Below are 25,285 nucleotides of genomic sequence, written 5' to 3'. Positions count from 1 at the left end.
CGTGGTGGTGCTTTTATTATTATACACAAGAGTTCAGTGTTAATCATTCTGTCTAACCTGGAGCACACTACAATGCTTAATGCTTAATGGAATGAAGCACATTTACAGTATACTGAAGTTACATATGCAAAAAAAAAGAAAAAAGAAAAATGTTGTTGAAAAATGCAGAAAGAATAAAATGTGGTATATCCAGCAATGAAATTCTGCCAGTACTCACCGGTACTCTGTACCGGGACTTATTTTGATGCCGGTACTGGGTACTGGGACTTATTTAATCTCCTTTTCATCCAACGTGGATGCATTCATCCACTCACACAGTCCACTAGTCTAATTCTGTACGGTTTCTACCTGAAAAAACATTTTCAGGAATAGATCATGGTAATTAATCTACACAGAAACACAACAGAGAATAAATAATAAGTACAAAATAAATAAAAGAAACAGGGATACATGTTCTAATCCAAGGCTATTATTGTAGCATGGCCAGGTCCTGTTGTAGGTGAGTACCCAGGGTCTGGAAAGTATGGGGATGATTGCTGAGAATACTATGGAGATTAAAATGTCCAAGTCAGCTAAGAAATAAATAATAATAATCAGATGCACGAAGTCAGCTGTTAGGGTTAGGTTGCCATGCTCGCCACCTTGCAGTCCACTGAAGCCACAGTGAACAGCTCCATCTTGCATCAAATGATCAGGGTCGATGAAAGAATTTCCACCCATTTGGCTTCATTGGAAGTAAGTGAATAAACTACTTGGAAAGTCAATACACCTGGAATTATTTGATACGTAATATCAAGAAAGTGAAGTAGAGATGTATGAAGTACAGAAACCTAATGTGGAGTCATAACGTTTAAGCAACTGGGAGTTCAAACCAGCAAAGGAGTGGTAAAATTGTTTGTTAAGAAGCCACTATATATATATATATATATATATATATATATATATATATATATATATATATATATATATATATTGTGAACGATTTCACCTCTCACGGGTTCGTTGCCCCTTTAATAACTGACCCAGCACAGAGAAATTGAGTTTTCAGCACGGTTGCGCTACTTTTAATTCAACACAAAACAAACAAAATACAAACAAACACCTAACTCCGATTTGGAGCGCTAACTATACAGGTAATTTCCCTGACTACCTTGCAGGACGGCTAAGCAGTTTACCTGGCATCACACTCTAACACAAACCACACAGGTTTAACACAGCACTTACTTCTTTTATGACTGCTGGGAAGCAGAGCACCTCTTTCTGCCTCCCTCTACTCAGCAGCCTTGAGCAGACTGACTGCTCCTCTTAAATACCCTGCACCTGGCTCTAATTTACAATAATAGCCAGGTGCAGGGGATCATTAATAATAAAATAATTAACAAAAACTAATTGACAAAAAAACAAAACAATCAAATATATATATATATATATATATATATATATATATATATATATATATATATATATATATATATATATATATATTTGTTTTTCGTGTTTGTGGATCGGATTTTCCTTGACTCTTTTGGACGTGTTGGCCATTTGTTTTCGGTCCCCAGATCTATCTCTGATCTTTAAAAAAGGTATCAGCCCACAGTCCTCTAACTGCATCGTCTGCTGAATTAAGCACAGTGTTTACGTACTTCCACTGTGGTGTTTCTGATCCTTCACGTATGACAGATATCCTATTAGCAAAGGATGTAAAATCTAGTAGTATAATTTTCAATATACTTCAATACTTATATACTGTCAGTCCTCAAGAGGAAACTGCAACTTTTCTTCATCATTTTGTCCATGCAAACAAAAACCACTGCTGCTGTAAGTTCCATTCTTGGAATCGTGACCTGCTTTAAAAGGGCATCCCGGGATTTTCCCATCAAGAAAAGGTAATGAATCTGATCCTCTGCATTCACTAACCAGAGATAGGTTACTGTACCATAACCATTCTCACTTGCATCGGCAAAGTGGTGTAACTGTGCTGACTTCACTTCACCAAACTTCTCTGGTTTCAGACATCTGCGTACTTTGAAGTTGGTTGTCTCATGAAGATCCACCAGCTATCATTGCTATTTTGTAGGTACTTCTTTGGAATATCTTCATCCCAACTACATTTCATCCTACACAGTTCTTGTAAGATCAGCGTTGCTGGAAGGATGAATGGTGCTAGGAATCCGAGAGGTTCATAGACTGAGCCCACAACTGAAAGTATTCTTCTTCTTGTGTGTGACCAATCGTTAACTATTATCCTGAACTTGAAAGTGTGTGATTTGATACACCACTTAACTCCAAAAGCCCATTCCATAGGAAGACTATTATGGTCTTTGGCTCTCTCGTCTTCTGGGATTGATGCTAATACCAAGCGGCTATTGCTTATCCACTTAGTTAGTTGGAATCCTCCATTTAAACATAAAGCCTTGACATCTCTTGGTAATAACACACCTTTGTCTTCTGAGGGTACCGAATTCAGGCAGTTGTCAACATAGAAATTGTTCAATATTGTGTCAATCACCTCTGCTTCATAACTGTTTCTGTTGTCCTAAGTGAAAAGTTTGCACAACTAGGCGATGAAACAGCTTCAAACAAATGTGCACCCATTCGGTACTCCACTAATTTCTGATTTAAGTCTCCTCCTAGCCACTAGAGGAAGCGTGGGATGTCCAAGTCATTTGTTGGTACTTTGACCTTATGGAACATCGCTTTGATGTATTTTCCTTCTTGGGGTGATATACTCCATGATGTGGTATATACCACACCTTTCCGTCATTACAGTTCAGCTGCTTTTGCAAAACTTCCTGTGCGTAACCTTTGTCAATGATGTAGTTCATAATTTTTTGTAGTCTTCATGAAACCTTTGATCCTTACTGAACTTCCTCTTAAGATTAGAGGCACACTGTTCTACTACATTTCAATTATTTAGCATGTTGACTTGTTTACTTCTGAAAAGCAAACATATACAGTAATGTTCATCTATGTGTTCCACTGTTAAGTGACTGTTCAATATGATGCTTAGCCTCAAACAGCCATCTGTCAACTTGCACTGCAAATTCTTGAAAGCAAGCCTCCGTTGGTTCATACCAGCTAATCTGATCATTGTACCATTCCTCTTCTGGCTGCAGTTAATAATAGTTTTTGTGCAGCTCTGAAAACTCTAGATTTATTTTCCTCCATTCCTTATTTAATTCCTTAATTTGATCCACATTTTGGTCATCCTTTCATTAGTTTTGCTCGTGAGCTGGCCTAATTTGGCCATCCGTGCTCCTTCTAATTATTTCCAGCCGCCAGTGCCTTAAAGGTATGCTTAACTGGCCTCTTGCCCACAGTTTTTTCTGTTATCTTTGAAAAGGCTTCTGATGCTACTGTGTGCTGTCAGCTCTTCTTTATCCATTATTATTATTGTTTATATGTTTTTTTTATTAAAAAAAAAATTGAAACTTTTGTTTGAAACCTTTGCTTGTATTTATACAACAGAGCTAGTGTTCTTAATCCATGTTTGCAATGTGAATCTCGCTCAAAGTTCATCAACAATAGCCCAGTTTTCCACAGAAAATAGGCAGTTTTTCGACTAAATATGATTTCTAAACAAACAATTTTACCACTCCTTTGCTGGTTTGAACTCCCAGTTACTTAAACATTATGACTCCACATTAGGTTACTGTACTTCATACATCTCTACTTCTCTTTCTTGATATTAAGTATCAAATCATTCCAGGTGTATTGACTTTCCAGAGTTAAAAAAAAAAAAAATAGTTTATTCACTTTCTTCCAATGAAGTCAAAGGGGTGGAAATTATTTTATCAAGACGTTGAGGATGCTATAACATCAATTGTTTAATAACAGTAACTTATAATATAGGTCAAAAAACTGTATTTGCTCCCAGAGTACAAACAAACTCCATCCGCCTCACCAATAGCATTTTTACTTACTCTTTGTTTACTTCCGCAAAGGCACCTAGAATAAAGGAAATAATCCAATATGCAAAACTATCGATAGAGGGCGACAGAGTATGTACAACGACCAACACTGCTGCGCTTTAACTCAGGGAGCAAACCATGAGGAATAATCTGGAACAATTAATCACAATTTTCCAAATGAACGAGAATAAGAAGACAAATATCATTTTCGTAACCATAATTTCGGCCCCTACATATATTTATTGGAAAATAGGTCATTGTGCCTTCGATGTTGCCATTTCTTTTCTTTTGTAAAGATTTTGTCAGAAAATGTTTGTTTACTGCACTGAGGTAGGTCTGTGTTACAGCGCAGCAGTAGCATTGCAAAACACTCGTATTCACGAATATCTCCTGACATGAACCAAATACCAGAAATACATGACAAGGACCTAGTTTTAAAGCTCCGACTCTTATCTTTCAAACGGTGCATCGCCAGCAGGGCTGTCTCTTACAGTGCCTGCATAAAAAGAGTTAAAGGGCCATGTCGCCAGCAAGATTTTTAACATTGGGCGGACCCTAAAGAGTTAAAAGAGGCTACAACCAATGTTCTAAAACACATTTTATAACCAATTATCAGTCCCTTTTTTCTTATGCTGAGATTATTTTGGCTCTTCGCCTGTCATTCTATGTTAATTCAGGCAAATATTTAAAATACAACACTATAGATAAACTGCTGCATCCTGGTACATGTACAGTGGATGAAAGGATTTCATACGAACTGCTCGTAGAGTCTTTACTTTTCATGGCAGATTAAAGACTGATTGAAGAAAAGCAAATAATTGACCCGGCACTGCTTTAGGCCCACTTAACTAATAACCTGTGCAGTCTTTATTGTAATGATTACATGTCAGAATTGAATTAATCATTTGCCATATTAAATTAAATATGGTTTCACATTCACTCAATTTATTGTATGGCCAGGGAACATAACGTGAGTCACAGGGCACAATTTACTTATGAAATGGTGAGGGGTTCAAAGGTTTGTTACAGTCTCAGGTACAGGGCACATAGAGTAGTGTCTTTACAGTTAATACATTATTCCACATTGACAGTACAGTAATCATTCCAGGGGATTAAGAAAAAGATTTAAATACAAAAGTGTGCCTTCCTTAAACATTAATACATTCATTATACATTTGAATAGTTTCCAAACTACTTTTTTTTTAAATTAATGTCCCCTTGAAACTGAATGAATATATTTTCAAAGAGCTTTCAAAACAGATCTGTCATTGGCCAATATATTGAGGAAAGATGTGATAGAAGTACGGTCCAGTCTAACACTATAACTATAAGGCAACAATAAAAGCAATATTTTTTTTTTTTCATTTGTTTGTATAGGTCTCAGTGAAGGTGCTTTTACCTGAGCTTACCTTTCACCAGCTGCTCTTCAGTTATACTTGCCTGCCATAGATCCATGTCAGCTAATGTTCATTCATGAAAAAAGTATCAGCACCGGTTTTAGTATTTTGTGTGTCCTCCTTTTGCTTTTATGATGGCTTTCAGACATTTATGATAATTCTTAACCAGTATGTTACATCCTGTTGGTGGAATCTGTGCTCATTCTGTCATGCATATTTCCTTCAACTCAGACAGATTAGATACTTAGTGCTTAACTACAACGTTTTTCAAATCAGTCAAAAGCATTTCTATCGGATTGAGATCTGGTGATTATAAAGGTCATTTCAGAACTTTTATTTATGTTTTCTTCAAGAATTTCAAAGTTGACTTAGCCGTATGCTTTGGGTCATTGTCCTGTTGGAAGATACATCTCCATATTTAACTGCAGGCACAAGGTTTTCTTCATTGAAGGCTTTCCCTTTTTTCTCTAAACATACTGTGGTCGATTTTTTAGTCTCTAAATTTTAGTCTCACTGGACCAGGGAGTTGTGATGAAGAATGCTTCAGATTCCTTTTTTCATTTTTGCTGTCAAATTTTAGATGGTTTGATTTATACATTTTGCAGTGGTTTGCAGCAAGGTCTATGTGCATACAATTGTTCTGTGTTCAGGTGTTTGTACAGTTCTTTTGTGCACTATTATACCTGATGCTTCTAAATCTGTCTTGGCTGTTAATCTTGGATTTTGGTTTAGCTGCTCTGATTTTTCTCCGAGCTCCTGTACCTATAATTTTCTTTGGACATCCACTACTTTCAAGCATTTCAGTTGAATCTTGGTATTCCGTATTTCTTTGATACTGTTCTGTAGCAATTTCCTTTCATGTAGTTTGCTACGAGTGCTTTTCTCAAACGTGAATCCAACTCTTTTGTCCTGACCATCATCTGCTTTGTTGCCAAAATGCTCTTTTTCAACAGATGTTGGATGTTACCTATTTTTCTGTCCATTGACTTTATAATGCAGCTTAATTACTGTGTAATGGTTTTCAATCAATAATTAAATATTTTTTTGAATTAGTTCTATTACATTTGTACAGACTTTCAATATAAAGGTGCCAATCCTGTTCACTAAATGCTTGTATTTAACATGTTTTCTTGAATTACCTTATATTAAGTGTAGCGTGCCAGTGCATTTCTTCTGAATTACTGTGATGGATTCATTTACTGGAGATAATTGCATGGCTATATTAAGAGACAGTTACATAAACAACACACTCAATAATGTTTTTCAACATTTATTTAAAAAAAAAAAAAAACAAGAACAGGTTTTTCATTTGTTGTCACCCAAGGATCTTAAAACAGACTCATATAATTAATCTACAAACACAGGATCCATTTAACAACTGTACTAAACAACGCAATCTTCATGTAGGCATAAAAAAAAAAAAAAAAAATTAAAGAATGACAACATTAAATGCCTTTGGCACTGGTTTTCTGCACTTTGGTGCCCTGCTGAACTACTCCTTTGTCATTGCCTAAATAGCAACACCTGCTGGGAGAAAGTGGAAGAGCAGCCATGTAATTCCTGTATAAAACCAGCCAGCTCCTTTTTTCATGTACTGGCTTGACTGCTTTCAGGCTGTTAAATTATTTTTTGCACACTGGATCCCCAGTGTACAGGATATTAACATATTAAAAACATTGTTTTTTATATATATATATATATACACACATACGGCTGATTCAGGACAGACAATTGAATTTTTAGTATACAAATTATTCCAAGTAGAGGAGATGAGGATTTAACTGCTAAGCGAGTGTAAAGGGAAGTGCTGTGTGATACATTACAGATGCTGTCCCCTTTCGGTGAGATTAGGTTAAAAGCTCTATAACCACGAATGCAGACGAGCCCGGCTCTTTTGCATTGTGGTTAAGATGCTCACTTGTGGTGTGCGGGGTCACTAGTTGCATGCTGAATTCCACACAGTTGAATCTAAATATTACTACAAACAGAGACGTCCACATGTATGGAACAACATAGGTCATCATTTGAAAGAAAATGTGTTAATAATAAATGGCTAAAGAACATATTAAAGCTGAAAAAAACATCTGCAACAAATCACTAATATAAACGAAGTCTGGACACAATATTTTCGGATATACTTAATTCCAGAATTTAAGCAACAGCAGCAAGCATTTCATTTGTTGTGTGGGTCTGTGTCAGTGCCATTTTAAAGATAAATTATCTTAAGAACAGGAAAACGGTAATTTGGGCAAAAAAAACCCTCCTCCAGAACACACTGATGCTCTTGCTATTGTAACTCTGTCTTTATTATACTGGCACTCCCTCTGTGCTCCTGGGTTCCGATGTTGTAGATTAGTTCAGTCTTTGTACCCTTTGCCAGTGCAAACAGCAGGTCAGCATTAACCATCCGATCTTCCCTGTATTTGCTAAAGTGGTTCTTTATAGTTCCCCTCCCTGGTTGCACCCATCTGAAAATAATTTGCCTAATTCCACAAGATCCTTCCTAGATATATGAACAAACTGCCAGAAAGTGTTTCATGTTACTTTTTCAGGTTTTACATGATTATTATATGCATTTACCATGTATATATATTTTTTTTAAATATGCTTTACCATACCTCTCTGAACTTTACCATGCTTACCTATGTTTAGCATGCATACACTGTGCTTTATTTAACTGTGTTGTGCTTTTTTTTCTGTAGGAAACCTCAAGGGATGCATTAAAGAGTAAAATATGGGACAAACTTCAAATGCACAAAACTAAAGGGGCACTGCATTTTTAAGAATCACACAAGTCAGTACAACAAAAGAAATGCTAGTTAGGAATGAATTTGATATTCTACAGTCCACAGCCTCCTTCAGTGAAAATCAGCAGCAAGAAGAGTCTCCAAATGCTCAAGCAGATTTTCACTTGTGTCTCTGCTGCTGTGATCATGGAAAGATGCCATATAAATATATAAATATTCCAGCCCAGGGTTATTGACAGGTATGCAACCCCTATGTTTGAAACTCAGTCGAGATCTTTAAGGAGAGTTTGTATTCATAAGAACATAAGAAAAGTTACAAATGAGAGGAGGCCATTTGGCCCATCTTGCTCGTTGGGTTGTTAGTAGTTGATCCCAGAATCTCATCAAGCAGCTTCTTGAAGGATCCCAGGGTGTAAAAAAAAAGTGCCTCCTATTTTCTGTTCTGAATGCCCTTTTATCTAATCTCCATTTGTGACCCCTGGTCCTTGTTTCTTTTTTCAGGTCGAAAAGGTCCTCCAACGTATTCCAGCAACTTAAACCCCAAACTTCAACTCCTTTGTGTCTCAAATGTCCTAAAACAGGATGCATGTCTTCAGTTATGTTATGTATAAAACTTGAGATATATAAGTTCTAACTTGAAACTTTGAAAAGAATAAAAGTAAGTGCATTTTTAAGGATCATTGCAATAAACCACTTAGTAGGGGCTTTTTTTATTTACATTTTTTTGGTTTTCTTTTTTTATTGTATTTATTAATCTATTTAATTATTTTCTGTCCTCAACAATAAGAATGCAGTGAGTAGTACAAAAAAATCACTACTGCAAAGCTTTTTTTATCTTCCCTTGAAACATACAAGGTATATAGTAGTACTTAACTTAAACTTAAATTTACAAACACTATGAACAACCTTCCAGTCTTGCATTGACATGGTTTACATGTTTAGCAAACCCCTTCAACACAGAAGGCTAAAGAAACTGTATGGTTCAACCCTCTTTACTGAACACAAGGAACAGACCCTGTTATAGCAGCTTTCAGCTTTTTTGAAGAAGGGAAAAAACATCATCAATAGCCCTTAAAAAGTCTCTTAAAAAAGTCTGGATGTACCAAATTGCTTTGGGAGGAGACTATGCCAACAACATTAACTTATTTAATTATTCATGTAATTATTTATAGATAGTTGGTTTTGGTCTAGTCTGGGGGGAACAGTTCAAAGCAACACCTTATTCTCATCATTTCTTGCTCCCCGCCCCTGAGTGGCCTGGTTTAGAGTGCGAGCAGGGTGGGAGAGTTCAAGGAGTCTGAGGACTGGTCCCCGCTGCTGCTGCTCCGGCGATGGGCCTTGGAGCAGGACTCGGAGGGGGAGGAAGGGTTCTCTTGTTCCAGCATGCTGGGGTAGGTAAAGATGAGGCTGGATGCGTTGGGGGTGGCTGCGGGGGTCGACGTCACCACGACAGGAGTGTTGAGGCTGTCTGCCTCAGAGAAGTACAAGCCCATCCCTCCTCCCAGGCTGATGGGTTTGATGACAGAACGCTGCGAGTGGTCTAACGCGCATCTGGCCAGCTTGTCTGATTCATCCAGGGGCTCCTGCTTCACCACTACCGGGGCTAGGGCTCCCTCTCGGGGGGCAGACTGCTGGGTCTGGGAGTGGCGCTGGTTGGGAGGCAGCTTGCACACAGGATTGTGGGCCACCAGCACGAACTCCAGCTTGTCCTTCTCTTTCTGGAGGCTCTCAATCTCCTTCTGCAGACCTGCCTTTTCCTCCTCCAGCATCTCTGTCTCCTGAGGGGTCAAGACCAGGGAGAGGGGGAGAGTGAGTGACCACCGACCAACCAGCCAACCAAAGAACAAAGAACAAATGTAAGTGCGACATACAGAAGGACAAAGAACATCAGAAAAGTTACAAACAAAGAGGAGGCCGTTCAGCCCTTCAATGCTCATTTGTAACTTGTGCTAAAGAATGTCTTTAGCAAGTTTCATCACAACTGCATAGTTTCTCTAGGTATATGTAAATCTTTAAAAGTGTGACATGTGGGTGGCTGTCTCCAATATATCTCCACCGCCAGGAATATGCATGATCCCCAGTGGGGATAGTAAATTAATACACTATTCCCAACCAGGTCCAGGGAATTGAGTCCCAAGTCTTTAGCTCATGTAAGTGTGTCTGGCTGCATGAACAACACTCGTCAATAGATGGCGATGCATGCTAAATCAAAAGCTGATTAACCCTTAAACAATGCTTTTCTCTTTTGTTTAGGAGCCACAATTGCTCTTTTGCTATGCCCTTTTTGTTTTAATCACATATAGTTTGTTCACTCCTGAATAACTACATATTCATTTTGCACTGAGCACCGATACAATTTATCCAGTTTGGGCAACCAAATAACAAGCAAGTCTTGAATCTGACTTTTTACCTATTAGTGTGCATGTTCAATGAGACTTTTTTTTTTATTGAAAATAAAAATATGTAATTTCCTAACCCCTTTGGTATGTGTAGTGGATTTCACGTTTAGTGTAACCGCCAGCACAACAGGCAATAGAGTTGTGTGCTGTTCCTAAGGTACTCACATCCTGTAGCTGCTCGGTCAGCTCCCTGCGTCTGTTGCGACACTTAGCAGCAGCCAGCTTGTTGCGTTCCCTTCGGATCCTCCTCTTCTCCTCCTCTTCCGGAGTCAGCTGTGGGGCATCAGAAACAACAGGTGGTGACTATAAGAAATGTTTGTCCACTTGACAACTTGTACTACAACTGCTTTACCACGGAATTGATGTATGATTTTTAGTTTTCAAATATAAAGGGATTTTTTGTTAAATGTTCATTTTTTGTTTTTGTTTTTAACCCTTTAATAATTTCAACATGTTATTTTGCTTCCTCTCTTAAATAACAAATCTTAAAAACAACTAAATGTGCTGAAAAAACACTGCCTGTCCATGAAATAGAGATTAATTAAGTGATAACTACAAAGCACATTAAGTGTAGAAGGAGATAAGTCTTCTGAGAGAATAAAGTCAAAGATTAGTTACAGCTAATATATTACTAATGCTTTGATCTTTCCTGAATAACTACATATTTTTAAGGTCCTGGATTTTAATAAAAAAAAAAAAAAAAAGTTATGTGTTGCTTATTTCACTCGGAGTCTGACTAACCAAATCAATCATTCCACAACGTACTGTTGTGCTGTGAATGGGACCTACTGTGACATCAGTTGATCTGAAGTGTATTGTGTTTTATAAATGCATGACAACAAGATTTGAACTCTCAATGAAAGTAAACAGCATCATATAGGACCATGGTGCTGGCCTCACCTGCTCGTCTCTCTTGCGACGACCCCTCGTGTCTCCGATGGAGCGGATGACTCCTGGCCTGGCGAGGGCGTTGTGAGCAGTGGAGCCAGGGTGGCTGGTGCCCGGCAAGGTGTAGGGGTGAGAGCGGGCGTATGGGCTGGACATGGATGTGATGACTGTGGGCTGGACCATCCACTGCAGATCCTGGCTGGTGGTGATAGCGTTGATGGTGGGGATGAAGGCACTGCTGGAGCCCGGCATGTCTACACGGTACTTCTGAACAAACAAACAAGAGAAGACCAGGAGGGTTAGACGGAGCCTGATGATCTATTCAGGGCTCACTAATAAAGGCCTGGTCAGGACAGGGATGTGGGACATTTCATGAAAAACAGCTGGTAGAACATGAGGCGCTGCAATTCATCAAATGCTCAAGTGATGAGACGTGACTGTACTCAAGATCCAGTGGTGTGCAAGCATAACATAGGCGCCTTAAAAATGTGTGTCGACTGACTATTCAGATTGTATAATCTGTTTCAGTTTAAGATAAGTCTCCAGTCGTGAGGGCCATTCCACACGAAGGTTTTATAGATTATCAATTAAGTAATTAATCAAGGTAATTAGTTGACAGGTTTGAAGTGACACATTCAGTTTGTTATCGACAAAGCCACAGCCATTTTAATGTATGAAATGCACATCCAACTTTGATCCAATTTATTTGACCATGAAAACAGAACTTCCGATAAATTAGATTCACTTGAATCCAATTTCTTTGATTGTGAAAACACACCTTTAATTGCATTCAATCTTCTAGACCTTCGAGATCTTTACCAAAACAGGACCTAGAGACTGAGGTTCAAGCCTCAGTCGCAATAATCCCTACTATGTACTGTAAAAGAGGATGGCATACCAGCTACTAGAAATGACAGTAAAGCACAAAGCACAGCAGCTGTATCAGTCCATTATTCTGCTTACTATTGTTCAAATACAGCAGCTGCCACTGGCTTTTAGGCTTTAAGGTCATTTATTTAATGAGACTTAAAAGACGTCAGACGAGGGGGTTAGAATGTTACTGGAAACCACACAATTGCATCACTGCCTTGCAATACACTTTTCCAGGCTAAATCTGTGATGCGATACAGTAGCAAGAGCTTCCACTGTGTAATGGAGAGCTAACTACCCATGCTGATGAGTTCAATACAGCATCACGTGACAGAAAGAGAAGAGACAGCGCCAAGAGGTAACGCAAAATCCCTACGATTCGGGAAAAACCTGGCACTTTGCTTTGTTGGGTGGCGTAATGTTTCCGGTATGTATAGGTCTACCGAGGTTCCTTTAACTGTAAAAGTTGTAAGACAGTGCTCCCCCTCCCCCGTTCTAATTGATGTTGTGATATGAGGAAACATTTACCTGGGCCTCTACCTGGAAAAAACCCAGACGACTAATATAGCATTCCCCGCTCAAGGAAATACGGGGTAATCATTACAAGGAAATGTTTTACAACTTATTAGAAACATGTATTGGTGGTGACAGTTTAACATTAGTGGCCCTATTCACAACGTTTTGACTTAATGACTTTATAAAGACAAAGAGTTTAGACTGACATAAACCTGTATATCACATTTTAATTAATTCATTAATTCAAACAGATTTAAAGAAACGCCCTTGTTCGATGTAATTCGATGGAGTGACTGTTATATTCCATTGAAAATCATTATAAACTATTTTTTTTTCAATTACTAGTTTATCTAGACTGTCCATATACAATGTATAAACAGTTTCAACAGTATTCCTATATAACACCATTAAAGTCACCTTGCACATATCTTCTCGGAGTTTTTTTTTCTTTGTTTTCATTTTCTTTAAACTCAATAACTATAATAGAATTAGGACAAACACTACTGTAATACACATGCACAGATTACACAATTTACATTTTGAACGTTCTCGGAAATTACATTATTATTATTATTATTATTATTATTATTATTATTATTATTATTATTATTATTATTATTATTATTATTAATATTATTTCGTTTAAATATGAGGACCTATTGTGTGTATCTTTTTTAACCTCTACTTTCATATCCCACAATCCCTGGTTAGATGTAACTGAACATTGTGTAGTTCAATTCTTAAATACCTCGTTATGTAGAACGATATTTTGTTTCCATCTGCCAGGACTGTGGTAACCTCCGGGAGGCCCGGAATAACCGAAGCTCGAGCAATCAAACGCCTCGGTTTCCATGGGACCGGACTGCTTATCGAGATCTGCTCGAGTGAGTGTGTCGGAAAGGGGAGACCTCATCCGGCAAACGGCGTGACAACGTAGAGTTTTGTTTTCTAAAAGAATTAAAGAAATTCGAGAGATTAATTACCGAATGCGGTTGTGGTACTCGTTTTTGAAAATCCAGCCAATGTGGACATATTAGTAATATTATCACAAAACACATTTGGCTGAAGGAAAAGTCGAAGTTTCACATTCTCTGAATTGACCTTTTCCAGAAATTGTGTTTCTGCATGACACTCAGTGTCCCAGGCGAGGCAGCTAGTTCCATGAAGTGTCACGTTCTGTTTGCCAGGCCTGGCTTCCACATACTGCACTTGTTTCAACTCGAAAGTAATTGCATCAAAATTATACGGTGGAGAAGAAACTTGCTGCCAAAATCTTTAGCTGTTCCTTAGAACACCGATATTGCTTATTAGAATATGGTCGAAGTGTGGCACTGTTAATCCCATACCCCTTTCTCGATTTGTACCCATCTGCCTGGGTTGGCATGTGAGACGGTTTCATTTTTTTTTTTTTTATAAAATACAAAATAACATTAAAATGTTGCCTGAGCTACCCCACACACAATGTCACAGGTGAGGGATTGCAGTAACCACACACCGGCCATGACTTTTGTAGACATTGGGGATTGCAGTAACCACACACCGGCCATGACTTTTGCAGACATTAAAGGTTTGCTGACAATTCCAGCAAAGCAGGAAGCAATACACAGTCCCGACATTTTGCTCAAAGTCTTTAAAAAGTCGCAGTTTTCAGCCACTTCCTGTAGCGCGACACTAAATATCTTTTGTCAAAATAACGTAAACAACCGCTTTTAGTTTATGGCACCTGCAGTGAAAACCAAATAAAATAAAAAGCAAGGTTTAGGGCAATCAAGAACATTATTTTTTTATAAAGTGATTAATACAGGCATACGTGCTTACTCCTCAGTGCACCATGCACTGAGGATAATAATAATAATAATAGTAATAAACTCAATATAAAAGTAGCAATACGTATAACACAATATGGCAAGTTAAACTAATTAGCCACAAACTGTACACCTGGGAGTGTCCTGAAATTGTCTAGCTGGTTTAAAAAGATAATTCGAAGAGTGAGAGGATGGGTATTAAAATAACCATTAAAATAGCCTATATTTAAATGGTTTAATTACTTATCGATGATTTAACAATGTCTCCCGGTTTTGAGCTTTGAATATCTGATCACCCTATACAGGGCGCGCGCACACACACACACAGTCGAAATATCCCAGAACATTGCACTGTATTCCCAGAAATTGACAGTGGGCGGCAGGGGGCGCCAGTAGTTTGCTGTTTTGGGAATACAAGGCAGGAAGGCGCCGCCACTTCTGGGAAGAATTTATTCTGCAAGATCAAATCAATCACGACTGGGGCTGGTACAAGGAGTCGAGTGACATTTGGATTGCTTTGAAAATCTGCCCTAGCCTGACCTAAATGAACGTTTAGCGTTGTTAAAATGATTTCCTACAGTATGGGCTATTTGTAAACGCGTATTAATACTACTGTTATATGTGTATGCCTTATGCAAAACATTGGGAGTGCCAGTACACTATATTATTCTTTCCGTAGTACTATGGTTATTATTACGTGCAACACTGAGTGTTACATATTAGTTCACGTGTATCCTCCGATTATAAGAGTACGAGGCATGATGTTTTGTTTGGTTTTTTTTTACTTATTGGGATTGTTGCGCAACTATATTTATTCCGTCTTCCTTTTTTTAGTAAGAGAAAGCTGATGTTGTGGAGAGATTGTCTTTGGCATAGATGGACTGTAATAATTGCGGTGTGTTGTAAAAACAAACAACATACCATTTAGGTTTAGCAATGCTTATGTCTGATTAGGTACGTAGGTACCTATTCGTTCTCTTTAGTTTACCTGAAATTAAACCATTTAGTTTCTGAAACAGAACAGATCCGGGAACCTTTGGCATCCCCAAAAGGCAAGAATTCAACACCACGGTTCCACTGCCTTCCTACACAGGACGTCCTTGAAAAATAAACAGATGATGCAAATCTCAAAAAACTTTCTAGCCTGAGTAAATATTTTAAGATGAACAAATAAGGGCAATAAATCCTCCTTGTGACACTTCCTGTTGGCAGCACAGGCCGTACAGTACCTCATAGAGCGATATCAGCCTAATTGGAGATGCAGACACGCAATGCTAAGTTTTTATAAGCTTTCCTGCAGGCATACCTTTACAATTCAGGCCCCCAGATGTTTCTTTGGTAGAGGCCAGTACGGACAAAAGACACGGCAACGGGGAAGCTTCTAGAACATGGGAGTTTTGTCAGTTCAGTTAATGTATGTGCCTTCTTTCATCTGAAGAGTACTAGTGTGCCCTTATAAACAAAAATGTAATTAGTTCCTATCATTTCTGTGAGGGTAGTAGTGTACTCACTGTGCACTTCTCAGTTATTCATAAATCATTTAAATATACTTAATGAGAATCACATATTCTTTATAAAATACTAAGATTACTGACTAGGATTCTTTAAGCTTTGCTATAGCAGTCATACATCAAAAACTACACAATCCAATATGGGTATACTATCCTATCAATATTAATAAGGGCAATGCGCCTGAGTAAAGAGAAGTGCTCTTGGTATAATAGACATTCTATTTTGTGTTACCACAATAAAACATAAGAAACTTAAAAATGAAAACGTTTGTCTTGTTTGTTTCTTGTCCGTTTTACAGTAGAACATTTCTCCTGCTTTCAATTACAGTTGACAGATGGTACATGGCAACTGGATGCATTACTTTGGGCAGTCTTTGTGTCCTTTTATATGTTGAACAACACACTACAACATGTGCTCCAGATCTCTACCATTGGTATACGTGGCACCACATGCACTATGCAGCATGAGCATTACATTACACTAGCACCACTGCCTAGTTTGAAATGTGGTGAAGAAAAAAGACACTTCCACTGAAAAGGCAACTACCAGTTTTTGCCACTTTCATGCGACAGTCAATTTCAGACATATTTCATGATACTTGCATTCTTTTATGTAGTATGAAACAACATGTGCATTTTCTATATTCTTATGTCTGTGGTGCATTTCTAGCCTACTGAGTTCGTCATTTAGAATAGGACAAGTTGTATTATAAATGACTAAATCAGAGAGTTTGCGAGGAGAGATGTGAACTCACAAGCCCTATGATTTCTAGCAAGTTCTTTGGTAGGATGACATGGCTGTCATCTATAAGGCTACGTGCCATTTGTCTCTTTTTTAACCCTTGCTTGTGACTCAAGTCATCTAACAGGAATGTGCCTCTGCTGGAATGGGATGCTATCGGAAGGCTGCATTGTGTTTCCGGTGAGGGGTGGGATAAGGAGAGCAGTGCACCATTTCAGATTAGGTTTGCTATTGAAATTATTAATAAGGTCAAGCAGTTTGTTTCGCAATGCTGATGTGTGCGTTAATGTTTCCTGCTGTCTGTGGTTGATGGTACATCAGATTGTGTATTGGATGGTGTAATGAGTACTTTTTGCTGCTATTTATATTGGGGGTAATTAGGTTGAGTGCTCCTGTGCTCTGCCAGTCTCTGCCTGCCTTCTGCTAGATTCCTGGGGACCTGTTATTAGGGTTTGAAGAGCTCTTCTCCTAACTTTAAACACTGTAAAATATATATATTTATATCTCCTTATTTCTTCTATGGGTGTTCATTTCTGTTTAATATGCTGAATGTTTAAACTTTAGAAAAGAAAAGAAAAAGGTTTAAATGTGAACGTATTGAAACCTGAGCCTTACACTTATGTTCTAAGCTTCATATAGGAATGTTGTGTCAGAAAGTGGAGCTGGAGAGGAAAGGGAAGCAAGTACTAATTTCAGAAGAATGAAGAACTCCTACCACAACCTGAAGAATAATGTTGTGGTAGGAGTGTGGGGATTCACTCCTATTTCTTAGATACAAGATTTGAGAAACGTTTGTATCAACTACTTCAATAGGGTAGAACATGTGTTGTCCTGAAGGGTTCATCTTAGTTCAAGTTGTGCAAAATCCTAGGCAGTAAAATGTGACAATGGATTCAACTCAGATACAGACTCGTTTTATTTGCATACTTGTTCCCCTCCAAAGCGCCAGCCGTTTTTGCGCAATACGTCACTAATACGACAATAAGGCCCTCGTACCAGTATTAGTGGGGTCGGAAGCAACATTCTTGTGCTGTAGCCGGTGGTCTAGCCGCAATCTGATCATGCTACATACAGCACAGGAAGTATAGGTAAACAGTTTCATTTTGAAAAATCATATCATGAAAAAAGATTAAAAAAAAGAACTAAAATGAAGCTTTGTTTATGTTTTCCTCTGTATCCGAATATCTATTGATATCTCCGTTGCAAGGACGTCACTGCAGCAGCTGTCTGATTACATTCATGATTCACACAGAGATCGTCAGTAATAAAATGTTTTGACAACTTAATTTGTCCATAAAGGTGTAGAGACCTTTTTGTAAATATATTTCAACTATTTATCAGCTTCGTAACCTTTCGCAAGTTTTTACGTCATTTTGGGATTTCAGTCAATGGACAGGTGGGACTGAAAGGCAGTAAAGGTGGAGAAAAACAAAACATGCGTTAGTTTCAAGAGATGAGGAGAAAGAAGAGAAGATACATTCAATATAACATAATAGTAAAGCAAGTGCGTCAGGACAAAGAGAAAACAACTACAGTTAGAGAGCTCATTTCAACGTAGCCTAATTTTTCAACCCTTTTGATTTTTGCGGGGGGGATAAATATATACCCACTTAATTTGCATTACTTACTGTCGGAATTATGGTTTTGAGACTATTCACCTGCTTCATGTCCATTTTTTAATTTTTGCTCCTGAACACTAAAAAAAAGTGGGAAAGTTAAAACCCCGCCACAAAAGACCTCCCCGACGGTCGGAAAAGCTCTGATATTCAGGGACTATGTCCATCAAAGAAAGCATGAGGTGGGAACCAACATGGCGGAGAGCTCTGTGGTATTGTTATAATTTATTTAGTTTTTAGATGTTTTTAAACGACATTTTTTTTACTGATGAGATATGGCTACAAGTTGTGTTAACCCTTCAATGTTATACTGTAATTTTTTTTTAAAAAAAATAACTGGCAACTGGGTTTCCAATGGCAGCCAAAGACTGACATCGTTTACCAAGAGGCACCTGGTTGTGCTTTATTAGGTTTCGTTGATTCATAAGGATTTACATCTTTAGGAATAAAATGTCAATTTTTACCATTTACGTTTTAATGAGAGAATCGCTCTCAAGCCATACCGTCTAGTTTGTATAGCCTAGTACTGTAGTATTATTCTGGCTACCCATATGACTCCCATGGAGATCAAGCAGGTGTAATGTATTAATTATTGATTCATTTCTTTGTTCATAAACAACCAGCAAGTAAAATAATTCGTATACCAAAACATTGAAATTAAACGAGTATATATTACACCGTTGGTTTAATGCCAAGCACAACACTAGTATCGGTCTGTTTCACTTTCAAAAGCAAGTCATAAAGACAGCAAGCCAATTTAACAATCCACCCAGGACCCCTGCTGGATTCTACAAGAATATTCGACCTACTCAGCGATGTGGAATGCGACGAATCTATGATAAAACGTGTCTGGTATGTCTGGCTATTATATTGCTTCATGAAATCGGGATATCGACCTCATTACGATACGAACTGGATACAAGACACCAGCACCCAATGCAATAGCCTATATTCGATGTGGGGTTTTTTTTTTTTTTTTTTGCCCAAATAGAAATGGTTTCTCTGAGTCGTGCTTCAGCGCTAATCAATGTCAATACCTTTCATTAACAATCTATAACACAGATCACCCCAGTTTTGATTTTGTACAGACGTTCAAATGATTGGAAAATAGGCACTCTATATAGTTAAGGGATGGTTATCAGTGATGCGGTGAAGTACTGTACAGTATTACAATAATGTTAATACAGTTTTGATCCCCAACTAGGGAAATGCAAAGTCGCCTGTTCAAGGTCATTAAGTGCAAAGTCCAAGGTTCTCTTCCCCCGTCAGAATGAGTGTGGGTGTTCAGCACCGGATCGCACCAAATCAAGTGTCCAGGGTCTGGACAACTGAATGGAGCTATTTGTACTTAATAAAGTTAGTTAAATAAATACGACATTGGGAGTTCACGCATATATTCCACACGGTGTCCCTGTTTCCAACTAAATCTAGCCTGTCTCACTGCCAATTAAGAATTCTCAGTTTGTTATTATTATTATTATTATTATTATTATTATTATTATTATTAGTAGTAGTAGTAGTAGTAGTAGTAGTAGTAGTAGTAGTAGTAGTAGCATAATTATCATCAAGCATATAATGTGTGGCCAATATTGACTTATCTTATCAGGTAGATTTAACCCCATATTACATTGCCAATTATGCTATGGATTTTGCGCTACTTTTAATGCATTAAGGATTTACTTTGAAAGCCTCGTTTGTACAAAAGCTGTGCACATAACATAATGTCACATTTTTCTTCTTGTCGTTTGAGTCGATATAGGTTACTCAAGTCTGTTTCTCGTTCGGATATGTGTAGAGTGGCACATCCTTTGCAGTGGCATTGTTGCGCAATTCCTTGTTATACCCTCGATATGAAATGGGCTACGTTTCTTTCCTCAGCCCACAAATCTTGTTTTCAGTTACTAAAACTTGGCAGCGCAAACCCGAACTGCAAAGCGCGGAAACGAAATGCGGCTAACTTGGGAATTCCAAGGAAGTAGCAAAATAATTACGCAGCAGGTTTTTATGAAGTTCTCAGAACCCCCGGTAGCTTCAAAGAACATTTTCGAGCAGGTATGCTGTTGTAGTTGAATGATGGTGGTTTTAAACTGAACCCCTTGTTTTCGTCTTTCATACCAGACGCTTTTATTACTTAAATAAATAATACTTGCGCTCATGCAGTATTTTGTTAAAACGATTTTGTTTTCCTTCTTGACTTGGATTACACCTGTTTAGTCAGTCCCAATGGTGTATTGATAATAATTACGCATTGATCAGTTATCGCCTTACATGTATGGTATTATAGCCTATACGACCGGTATAAAAAACACTCGGCTACATTGTCGCTATATTTGTTTTCTGAATAGCAATTGAGCACTGCGTATCGTATCCTTGGACACCAATTGCATCCATAACATTTTCCCGAGTACTTGTTGTTCCTGTATGGTGTCATGCTAATGTGCCCCCCACCCCCACCACACACACACACAGAGATGAAGACAGTTCTTTAAAGATGCAATGTAATATTGGTCCCCCACACCCCAGAAATTCCTGGAACCCCCAGTCTCTAAACCACAGAAGGTACGATCCGCAATAAAATGGTCAGTGCCGCTTATTCCCAGTGCGAAACAACTATTCTCAGGGCTAGCCGAGTCTATTACATACGCATCTCAGTTCGCACGCTCCAAACATACATGTACCGATATTCTTTACTGCAGACCTTGTATTTTTTACCATCAGTCATTGAATCGTAAAACCAATTAAAACTATTATTCTATGTCATTATAATCTTCGAGACGCACACCAAGTTGATGGTCTAGACTAGAGGTTGGTAGAACATACCTTGCACACCCAGTTCAAGTTTCTGCGCTCAGCGAAACTGTATTGAACATAATAATAATAATGAGTTTCTTCACCGATTCAATTTCTCCCACAGCACATATAGATATATAGTAGAAAGGGGGTCCTGTGCCTTAGCATACCTGGTAGCTGGAGGAAGAGATGGGACTGGCGATGGTACAGCTGCCGCTGGTGAAGGACTCAGGCCGGGCCGGAGATGCGCTGCTGCCTCGGGAGGACGTGTCGTAGTTCCCGGAGTAATCGCGGTACATGATCCACTGGGAACACGACCGGGTAAGGGATAATGGTCGGGCGAGGATACGTATGTTATCCCCTTTCACTCCTCGTATTTTGTATCAGTTCCGCCAGATGAAAAACTTTTTAAAGTTAAAAAAGAAAAAAAAAAAATCCTATTCAGGAATGTCAATTTTGTTTTTAATGATATAAACTATATGTATATATAAATATATATATATACATATAGTATGTCAAATGCATGAGAAATGTCAGTAAAGCTAACCGTGTTGTTATTTCCGTTGCAGTCACACAAGTTACTAAACTTAAAGCTACTGCTTTGTAGCTAAATGCAAAAAAAACCCCCAAACAAACAAACAAACAAAAAACACAATAATTCTAAATAAAAAATATATGCATTTTCCTTTAATTAAACTGTGCCCTTCATTGTTGACCTTATCAGATAACCATTCTTCTCAAAACTGTACCCTATCAAGTTGTTAACCTATTACTAACACGAATGATTGAAGCCATACATTTCTTCCCGGCTGAGGTAAAACAAGACGCGTTCAGTCGGTCCTTCTGTCGATACGCGAGTGACTCACTCTGTAACTTTTTTTCTGCGCCTGTCTTTAATATAGCGCTTTGTTGTAACACACCTCTCTCTCTCTCTCTCTCTCTCTCTCTCTCTCTCTCTCTCTCTCTCTCTCTCTCTCTCTCTCTCTCTCTCTCTCTCTCTCTCTCTCTCTCTCTCTCTCCTGTTTTTTTCTTTTGATGATTTATTTTGCGATCCCTTGCACAGCTTTGCGCCGATGAGTCACCGAAATGGTATTACAGAGAACTGCAACTTGTCTTAACAAGTACCATGTGGATTTACTCACGTCAAACTGGCCGAGTGTATAGGGGAAGGGGGAGACACTCCACCTCACTACTGAGATTTTACCCCAGATGACACCAATTCACACACCTGTGCCATCCATACTTATGTTGATATAGAATGACTAAAGTCTGAATAATGTTTAAGATTTAACACCTTTTTACGTTTTTAGTTTCTTGACAATTTCCCAAACACCCCCATGCAGTGCAGGCTTTGGTCTGAACCATTGACGCATGTTTCCTAAAATGGGCAATTGCGTCAGAGAACATGCGTGTGGGTTTCCTTGGTTAAGGTGACGAAAGAGACAGAAGGGATTCCCTTTTTTTCAAACGGCTTATATTTTACTACCAGAACATGGGTCTGCGATCGCGTTTGTGTGTGTGTCTGCCTCCACATGTCTTTAAATCTGTCAGTGACTTGGAGAGAATTAAATATTTTAAAGGAAGTCGCAGCCTATACACAAATGGAATATCCTTGCATTATTTTTTCTCTGAATGCTATAGAACTAGATTATGGTATTTAATATTTAAGTATGCACGTAGTATTATATATGAACGATAGTTGTATTTACTTTTATTGTTAGTTAGGTAGATCGATATCTATGCAATCGCGATCCTTTTCGTAATCTTTAGCTGAGGAGATGACTGTCACCTACGTGGTACTATACCGGTATACTACAACTGGAGTATTCTAGTAGCAGCACACCACAGCCCTGCGCTTTACCCCGGTATCGGAGATGCTGCAGATGAAGAGACAGGAGGGGTTTAGCGGCCGGTCACATCCATAATGTGTACTTGTCTTCATTACCCCCGATTAGTTTACTGAACTCTAGCGTACAGGGGTATTGCCATAACAGAATAATGTGATGTGGTGAATATATTCGTAAAACTACTATAGGATTTGCAGATTTGTTTAACCGGCGAGGAGCTGTGGTTAAATTCTAATGCTGGACTTTTTGATTTTTTTTTTCTTCATTATTATCAATTATTGAATTTGTTTATTTTATTTAGACAAAGAGAGGGAGATGCGATACCTTTTATTGGACTAACTAAACGATAATTAATCACAAGCTTTCGAGACCTCAGAGGTCTCTTCTTCAGGTGAAAGTAGGCCTATTTAGTTATTTTTGAATACTGTCGTTTATTTTACATTCTGCTATTATTGGTTGACAACTGCCTATTTGACTATATCAATCACTTTACGATGATTCGCTAGCCGATTTCGCAATACTTCCTCATGTCAAAGAAAATTCCTTTTATGGCCAGTGCACATAAGCTCCTTTTGCTGAGCGCTGCTTTTCCCTGGGCTCTGAAAGTCTTCATGACGTCATATGGCCGATTTATAAAGCATTTGAATCCAGTGAGGATAATGTATCATGCACGAAGAAGGCAGTAGCAGGGCTGGTAGGTGATGTAATCACACACAAAGACATAAGGCCGATATACGCCCTTTGTAAGGGAGCAGGCTCTTTCGTACAGCGGTATCGGCGATGTATTTTAGTGCGAAAAATCCCTGGTTCGCGCCGCTCTCCGCCTGTGTGTGGATTGTGTTGCGTCCTGTTATAGGCCTGTGTGCTTTACAGACATTCTGCAGGGCGGACAGCAGCGGTGCTGATTACAGAGCGAGTGGACACAGAGACAGATTTGCTGGTCAGGTCAACTGCCGGACCCAGAGAGAGCAGGCAGTGTCTGTCCCCAGCTCAGGTGTGACACACGCACTCCTCACAACGTCACAGACGAGAGAACATAGTGTACCTGCTGTACCGCCACCGCAGGCATCGAGATAAGAGCGACAACACGCTCACGCAGCATTAGCACAACCCCATCTGCCTTACCTATTTTCTGTTCTTTTAACACTTCTGATGTTTAGAGTTTAATTATGCATTTTTAACAATATTTATAAAGAGGGTGATGTATAGTTAACACCTATTACTGGCAATCATTGTACCGTAATTGTTGCATTATACTTATAGCTGCTTTATCGACAACAAATAATAAAGCAAAGACACTGCAATAGTAGGCCTATATGGTATTTCTGGTGTTAGCTTAATATAATTGCAATTGTTGTGTTATTCTCTTTTTTAAAAAAGCGAATAAGTAACAGCGGCGGTTCCACTTCACTGTAAATCAAGTCACCGCAATGGCCCATATACATGCACACGTGGGTACAATTTTCTCTGGGATATGATGGTCAGGCATGTACAATGTAATATAGTTGAAGAATGTATTAGGCTAATGGTGGGTAGGGGTCTATTTTGATTGGTTAGAGGTAACAGATAGGTCTTTCCAGTATTAAAATTCGCTGCTGTTTGTAGTATCTAAGCGCTACAAAAACGTTAATGTATAATGCTTTAATCGCCAACATTACACAACCCAGACCTCGGTGACAATGCTGTTCGCAATATGGGATATAAAGAAACGATATACTGTATAGGGATAAGCGTATCGAAAAGTCAGTCAGCAGAGGGCCAATAAGAAACACAGGCGTGACGTCAGAATACGGACCTGGTCTGTAAACATAGTAAACACGGATTCTTTAGGATGTGAATTGTAATCGTTGTTGTTTGTACAGCAATTTGTAATTTTGTCCAGCAACAATTGCTCTTGCCTTTTGTGAAGTTGCTTTGTTCTGACAGGGGTGTAGTCCTGGGGGGGGGGGGTCCTCTTGGGCAGGGAGAGCACCGCTTTCGTACTTCACGTGTAGAATATTGAACTGTTTTACTCCTATGGAGATGTACATGTGTATAACTCATACAAATAAACAAATAACACAATAACCGTAAGAAACCCTTGAGAGATAAATAATGAAAAAAGGTTTGAATATAGCGTGCCTACATGGTTTGGAACAACAGGTGTGAATAATGCAATTCTGAGTGAATGTCCCTCTTTTAAATGCGATTCATATTTCGGGATTATATTAGATATTAATACATTTGAACTAAATAGATATAATATG

The 25,285-nt window shown here is 38.5% G+C and overlaps 1 protein-coding gene across 2 annotated transcripts; it reads right to left on the bottom strand.

Annotated features, from left to right (window-relative positions):
* Window positions 1-6,568: 6,568 nt before the first annotated feature.
* LOC117402451 (fos-related antigen 2-like) lies at window positions 6,569-22,284 on the bottom strand. 2 transcript variants are annotated; one of them, XM_034003592.3, is made up of 5 exons: window positions 21,990-22,284; window positions 21,363-21,596; window positions 11,355-11,609; window positions 10,620-10,727; window positions 6,569-9,833 (listed from the first exon to the last, which is right to left on the bottom strand). In XM_034003592.3, the coding sequence occupies exons 2-5, from the start codon at window positions 21,489-21,491 to the stop codon at window positions 9,318-9,320; spliced, it is 1,008 nt and encodes a 335-aa protein (XP_033859483.3). In that variant the 5' UTR covers window positions 21,492-21,596; window positions 21,990-22,284; the 3' UTR covers window positions 6,569-9,317. The 2 variants fall into 2 exon arrangements, with proteins under 2 accessions (XP_033859483.3, XP_058880539.1); XM_059024556.1 differs by lacking the exon at window positions 21,990-22,284 and adding an exon at window positions 13,477-13,676 and having other exon boundaries at window positions 21,363-21,496.
* Window positions 22,285-25,285: the final 3,001 nt, after the last annotated feature.

Source organism: Acipenser ruthenus, chromosome 5, assembly GCF_902713425.1.
Source record: "Acipenser ruthenus chromosome 5, fAciRut3.2 maternal haplotype, whole genome shotgun sequence".
Taxonomy (NCBI): domain Eukaryota; kingdom Metazoa; phylum Chordata; class Actinopteri; order Acipenseriformes; family Acipenseridae; genus Acipenser; species Acipenser ruthenus.
This window is presented reverse-complemented; position numbering and strand designations above follow the sequence as displayed.